Below are 7,853 nucleotides of genomic sequence, written 5' to 3'. Positions count from 1 at the left end.
CCTACGAAAATGTCTTTGGGAAAAACGCAGGGGGAACTGTGAGAAAATCCTACGAAGGACTCTAGCAGCAATATGCGAATTCACAATGGTCATTGGCACAGGAAGCTTTTAGTCAATAACTGTAGAACTGCCCATCATACACTGAAGCATAGAAGCAAGCATTTTTGCAGTTGTAACGTTACGTCAGCATGAACAATATTAAAGCAATGATAATAATATTGACAACACACATCTAAGACCCTAAATAAAAGGATTATCGTGCATGGTGATACCGTTAGCATTAAAAAGGCAAAAAAATATTGTCCTATTGGCTTGTATTATAAATAATGTTGTTATTCCACCTCGTTAGTCTTAACTGTTTCCATCCATACGGAAACAAAAATCCAAAAATTACCTCAAAAGAAATCGGCAGCTTTTGGTCGTTTACCCGCCGAAGGAATATCCAAAAGGTTGTCGGTCAAAGTATCCAGACCACTTGAAGATTCAATACTCATGCCGCTGCTACTGCTGCTTCCAGTCGCCTTCGTAACCACCATAGGCGTTTTTCTCCGCAACGCGCCCACAGGAGATGGCGTTGGCCTTGTATTGGATTTGCGAGATTGTTGTGACCGCAGTCTTGGCGTTGGCAGACCGATAGAGCCAGTCGGTGTCCTCATTGGACTGGGAGTGTTGATGAATCCCAGCTTGTTGGTGGCAAGTCGTCGAGCTGCCGGAGACATACTGGCCAGACGATCGAACGTATTCCGAATCATCGGAGAGGCGATATTCCGTCGGGCGGCTTCGATTGCCTTTGCCTTTTTCGAACGGGACTGTTCGGCGGCTTTTTCCGCTAGCTGAAGGGCGATGGTTTCGCGCTTTGATGTTTCCGCTATGCGGAATGATGGACCTGCTGAAGCCGGATGCAGAGGAGTGTCCCCGCCATCTAATCGAAAGGGCGTTCCTTCGATTTCACCCCACGTGAACAGTGGACTGTCCGTTACTCCGGGGCAAGGCGAGGGACTTTTGACGAAACTGAATCCACGGACGGCCGGCGTCAGCGACGCTTCGATCAGTTTCCCATCGACGCCAATCTTTTCTGGAAGGCACTTGGCTTGCGATTTGGCCGCTTCGGTGATAGCTTGTTTGCTTTCATTCTCGTTGAAAGGATTCGCCTTTAGTCGAGTATTGCCGTGTTCGATTTCCTGCTTTTTGTTGGCCAATTCGATCTCCTCTTCTCGACTCAAGGCCACTCCGTCCGGGATGTACATGATGTAGTTCTTGTTCTTGTAGGTCCACATATCCAGCTCCTTGGGTTTATCCTTTTTATCGAATTGGCTTTCGATACTGGGGAGGGCCAACTGCTTTCCAAGATTTGCCCGACTCGTTCCCTCAGCATCGTAAAGAATAGCAAACTTTTGCCGAAGCTTCTTGTCAGCTGCTTCCATTATTTCCTGAAAGCTATCATTATCCTCGCTGGTGTAGTTGAACAGGAATGAATCCAGCGAGTGTCTGTCGGCTATAGATTTACTGCTTTTTGTTGAACTTGTAGAGCTGGTGGTTGATCGAACCGATGGGGGCTCATCGGGTGCCAGGGAAGCGCTTGGCAGAGGCGTTTCAAAGGTAGCAGGACTTGCTAGAAAGTTGGATAAAATTAAATGGACGGATAGGTGGGTTGTGTTTTTTAAACAGTTTTTCTTACGTTCTCGAATCAAAGGTGATTTTGAGTTGTATTTGGAGAAAATTTGCCGTAACTTTACGATATCGTTACTTGCCAGAGCGTCCAAGTACTCGTTCTGTGCCTTTAGCTTTTTTAGGTCCGGGAAGAAATCACGCTGGATGATTTTGGCCATTTCCTGCAATTATCAAAAAGGATCGTTGAATGTATGAATTATAAGGATTAAATAAAAGCATTGCCAAAGTGAAAGTTACGTAGTTACATACCTCCAGATAAGTTTCCTCGTTCAGAATGATTTTCTTCTCTTTCTTGGTTTTTGGAACCGCTGGTTTCTTGAACACTGCTACTGTTTTGTCCAACTCCTTCATCGCCTGCAGAGCCTTCTCGCCCGGTTTAGACATTATGAATAACAAAATCGGCAGAAACTTATTAGAAGAAATGTAAATTCAAAATTTAAAGAAAACAAGAAATCGTTTGGAGTACACCACAAATTACGCGTCGCTTGGTGTTTTTGTTTTGGATATTTTGACAGTCCTGTAAGGGGTATTCTAGTACTTCTTTCAGAATCAGCTGTTCTACACGTTTATGCCGATTATACAAAACAGCCCAAAACATTAGCCAAAGCATTTTAAAACATTCGAGCATCACAATGCCACAAAATAAAAAAATGCATCAACTGTTGAAAACGGATTCATCTCATAAGTTCCTGTTTTTTATTTGTGCTGTATAATATCAAATCCTCTTCATTGATATATCAAATATCGCAATTCTGTGTGATTAATTTTTAGCGTTCACGCAACACAGCCTGAAAAAAATTCAAATCTAGTACGGTACGCAACAATTCTGGTACGTTTCACTAGTGTGTTGCATTTGCAAGCGTAACCTAGCGGTGAGTAGAAAAATATATGAAGTTGGAAATTTAATGCACGGTCGAAAACTGCTACTGGCCACAATCAATGCACAATGATCCGTGGGCCGTATTTAAGTGGAAAAAATATTTACGCCAAAACTATTATTAAGTTTTAGCAATATGTTGTCTTATAAGACAACTATAGGAACCTATAGGAAAAACTTCTATATATTTTTTGAGCATTTTTTTCAATAATGTGAAATTAGGGTGGTCCAAATGGTTGTCAAGATAACAATGTCAACTTTTTATTGCGGCGCTCATAATAAATCCACATTGGGCGGCGGCGATATGCCCGCGAGGAGATTCCCGTGATACAGACGCAATGTCAAAATCGAACAGATACTGCCACCCACCCAGCAGCATCGCAGCAGCCTTCACGCCATTCATGTGAAAACAAAAGCTAACACAATGGCAACTCAGGTGGCCAGAAATCGTAATAATATAGCGCATTTAGTTCACCACTGGACTATCGCACTAGTTTTTACGAGTGCGAAAACGCTAATAAAAGTGCGCGATTGCATCAAATCAACTCGGTGTCTTCAGAGCACTTGTTCTCCATAGATTGAAGAAATAGTGCGCCGAAGACATCAACCTGATTTGATGCAATCGCGCACTTTTATTTACGTTTTCGCACTTATAAAGTCGCAGTTCGCAGTCCAGTAGTGAACTAAATGCGGTATATTTATCGCGACATTGATTCACTTAAATGCATACGCATCACCTCGTCGGCTTTGTATTGAATAATCGGGATGTTATTTAGTGAGGCTTCATCTTTTTCATTTCCACATTGCGTCTCTATCGCGTACATCTCCTCGCGGCCATATCGCCGCAGCCTCATGTGGATTTGATATAAGCGCCGCATGTACAATTTCTGACCATCAGGTCGCTCATAGTGGTGCGGTAATGTTTTTGCAACTTGATGGAAAAGAAGAAGACTAACGCGTTTTGCGGATTTATCTTGCAAGGCACAATATTGTTTGCATGAAGAGCAATGAAATGTTCCACAAAGTTGAAAAACACGTAATACTTATCTATCTATCTATCTATCTATCTATCTATCTATCTATCTATCTATCTATCTATCTATCTATCTATCTATCTATCTATCTATCTATCTATCTATCTATCTATCTATCTATCTATCTATCTATCTATCTATCTATCTATCTATCTATCTATCTATCTATCTATCTATCTATCTATCTATCTATCTATCTATCTATCTATCTATCTATCTATCTATCTATCTATCTATCTATCTATCTATCTATCTATCTATCTATCTATCTATCTATCTATCTATCTATCTATCTATCTATCTATCTATCTATCTATCTATCTATCTATCTATCTATCTATCTATCTATCTATCTATCTATCTATCTATCTATCTATCTATCTATCTATCTATCTATCTATCTATCTATCTATCTATCTATCTATCTATCTATCTATCTATCTATCTATCTATCTATCTATCTATCTATCTATCTATCTATCTATCTATCTATCTATCTATCTATCTATCTATCTATCTATCTATCTATCTATCTATCTATCTATCTATCTATCTATCTATCTATCTATCTATCTATCTATCTATCTATCTATCTATCTATCTATCTATCTATCTATCTATCTATCTATCTATCTATCTATCTATCTATCTATCTATCTATCTATCTATCTATCTATCTATCTATCTATCTATCTATCTATCTATCTATCTATCTATCTATCTATCTATCTATCTATCTATCTATCTATCTATCTATCTATCTATCTATCTATCTATCTATCTATCTATCTATCTATCTATCTATCTATCTATCTATCTATCTATCTATCTATCTATCTATCTATCTATCTATCTATCTATCTATCTATCTATCTATCTATCTATCTATCTATCTATCTATCTATCTATCTATCTATCTATCTATCTATCTATCTATCTATCTATCTATCTATCTATCTATCTATCTATCTATCTATCTATCTATCTATCTATCTATCTATCTATCTATCTATCTATCTATCTATCTATCTATCTATCTATCTATCTATCTATCTATCTATCTATCTATCTATCTATCTATCTATCTATCTATCTATCTATCTATCTATCTATCTATCTATCTATCTATCTATCTATCTATCTATCTATCTATCTATCTATCTATCTATCTATCTATCTATCTATCTATCTATCTATCTATCTATCTATCTATCTATCTATCTATCTATCTATCTATCTATCTATCTATCTATCTATCTATCTATCTATCTATCTATCTATCTATCTATCTATCTATCTATCTATCTATCTATCTATCTATCTATCTATCTATCTATCTATCTATCTATCTATCTATCTATCTATCTATCTATCTATCTATCTATCTATCTATCTATCTATCTATCTATCTATCTATCTATCTATCTATCTATCTATCTATCTATCTATCTATCTATCTATCTATCTATCTATCTATCTATCTATCTATCTATCTATCTATCTATCTATCTATCTATCTATCTATCTATCTATCTATCTATCTATCTATCTATCTATCTATCTATCTATCTATCTATCTATCTATCTATCTATCTATCTATCTATCTATCTATCTATCTATCTATCTATCTATCTATCTATCTATCTATCTATCTATCTATCTATCTATCTATCTATCTATCTATCTATCTATCTATCTATCTATCTATCTATCTATCTATCTATCTATCTATCTATCTATCTATCTATCTATCTATCTATCTATCTATCTATCTATCTATCTATCTATCTATCTATCTATCTATCTATCTATCTATCTATCTATCTATCTATCTATCTATCTATCTATCTATCTATCTATCTATCTATCTATCTATCTATCTATCTATCTATCTATCTATCTATCTATCTATCTATCTATCTATCTATCTATCTATCTATCTATCTATCTATCTATCTATCTATCTATCTATCTATCTATCTATCTATCTATCTATCTATCTATCTATCTATCTATCTATCTATCTATCTATCTATCTATCTATCTATCTATCTATCTATCTATCTATCTATCTATCTATCTATCTATCTATCTATCTATCTATCTATCTATCTATCTATCTATCTATCTATCTATCTATCTATCTATCTATCTATCTATCTATCTATCTATCTATCTATCTATCTATCTATCTATCTATCTATCTATCTATCTATCTATCTATCTATCTATCTATCTATCTATCTATCTATCTATCTATCTATCTATCTATCTATCTATCTATCTATCTATCTATCTATCTATCTATCTATCTATCTATCTATCTATCTATCTATCTATCTATCTATCTATCTATCTATCTATCTATCTATCTATCTATCTATCTATCTATCTATCTATCTATCTATCTATCTATCTATCTATCTATCTATCTATCTATCTATCTATCTATCTATCTATCTATCTATCTATCTATCTATCTATCTATCTATCTATCTATCTATCTATCTATCTATCTATCTATCTATCTATCTATCTATCTATCTATCTATCTATCTATCTATCTATCTATCTATCTATCTATCTATCTATCTATCTATCTATCTATCTATCTATCTATCTATCTATCTATCTATCTATCTATCTATCTATCTATCTATCTATCTATCTAATACCGGGAATCACTCTAAAAGTTTCTTGAGCGATCCATTTTAAACACGAAACTGTACTATAGTGTGAAAATCCTCCCATTTCTGAATAAAAATATGAATATGGAGTAATGCTACTTGAACATTTTGGTGGAAAACCTAAAAGAATTTTTGATGAAATTTTAAATCCCTGCTTCCCATTATGGGTAGAACGCAGATCGTGAAACATTTCTTGGCCTATCTCGTCTCGATGCGTGGAAAATTCAGCCAAGGAATCGTTTAAGAAATGAGTAAACCAAGCGTTTGATTTTTCTTGACCCCAGTACGTAACTAAGAAGAAACTTGAACACAAAATAGTTACTCTGCTTTGAACAGAATAGTTACTCTTCTTTGGAGGTACATCTGAGAAGTGTGTGTTACGTTTGTAAATTAGTTGTGACGTATGTAAAGTAGTTTTAAGAATTTTCCATGAATTGGATAATGCAATTCATGGGAAATTCTTCGATTGTTGCATGGAGTGTGTTACGTTTGTAAATTGTTGTGAACATTTCGTCAATTTATTTTGTATGTTATACTAATGTTTGAACATCTGTCTCAGAATTTTAATGTGCATTTGTAGCGCTCCAAACATTTCAGGAGCGATCCAGTACAAAACACGCAAGCCGTCCCTTAACACGGACATCAAATTGTAGACGGTCTTGTGTTGTTGCCCGAATCTAGATGCCCTCTTAGGATTAGAAATTCCTAGACCAAAACAAGCTATGAATGCCGCAACAGATGCTGAGAACTAAAAGGCGAACTGCCAGGAAAAAAATACGATTACAGGATTGACTGATGGACCAAGAACAAAAATGAAACCTCGTCATCCTGGGTTCGGACTTATTTATCTATTTGGATAACTGGGCACAATTTATGTTATGTGTTGCATGTTTGTGTTTTGTGCATTTGTAATGTTCCATTTTATTTTGCGTATCTAAGTTCCCAGACGTGAGGCCCGATACGGAAAATAAAATGTGCATTTGTAAGGTTCCAATGTATTCGTTATATTTTACTTTTCGTATCCCACTAGCTTCAAAATGTGGGGCACGATACGGAAAATAAAATGTGCATTTATGAGGTTCCAATGTACTATTCGTTACATTGGCGCCCAACGTGGGGCCTTGCGCATTTATAAGGTTCCAATGTTTTCGTTACATTGGCGCCCAACGAAATAACTCACAAGGAGAGCTAGCTAGGTCCGTCCATTATTGTTGGATTCTATTGATTTCATAATGTAAATCAGACTGAAATTCTTTTGTATGTTGCTCCGCAAAGATGAGTTAGCAAGAAAAAGATAAAATGGTGGCCGGAGAAGATTTGCCAAGATTCGTTGGCGGTTGTTGACCATTTCGCATATTCGTTACATGTGTTATGCTAAATTTTACCTTGATTTGGCCGAGAACCTGACCGAAAATTTGAAAAGGATTGTTTTTCAATTTCTCATCACAATAGGCTGTTTTACCTCACGCAAATCTGCCAGGAAAAAGCCTACTTTCCCACACTTTGAAGTTATTACGAACCCTTCTGGCGTAGTTCTTGTTGGAAGTTAGGTAGCGTTCATTCAGGTACGCTGCCGTCTAGTT

General features: G+C 35.8%; 1 protein-coding gene across 1 annotated transcript; it reads right to left on the bottom strand.

Moving 5' to 3' along the window:
- Nucleotides 1-297: 297 nt before the first annotated feature.
- On the bottom strand, nucleotides 298-2,178 carry LOC109419381 (splicing factor ESS-2 homolog). Its single transcript, XM_019693613.3, has 3 exons — nucleotides 1,921-2,178; nucleotides 1,679-1,832; nucleotides 298-1,612 (listed from the first exon to the last, which is right to left on the bottom strand). Exons 1-3 carry the CDS (start codon nucleotides 2,053-2,055, stop codon nucleotides 396-398), a joined length of 1,506 nt encoding a protein of 501 aa, XP_019549158.3. The 5' UTR covers nucleotides 2,056-2,178; the 3' UTR covers nucleotides 298-395.
- Nucleotides 2,179-7,853: the final 5,675 nt, after the last annotated feature.

Source organism: Aedes albopictus, chromosome 3 (genome assembly GCF_035046485.1).
Source record: "Aedes albopictus strain Foshan chromosome 3, AalbF5, whole genome shotgun sequence".
In the NCBI taxonomy this organism is placed as follows: Eukaryota; Metazoa; Arthropoda; class Insecta; order Diptera; family Culicidae; genus Aedes; species Aedes albopictus.
This window is presented reverse-complemented; position numbering and strand designations above follow the sequence as displayed.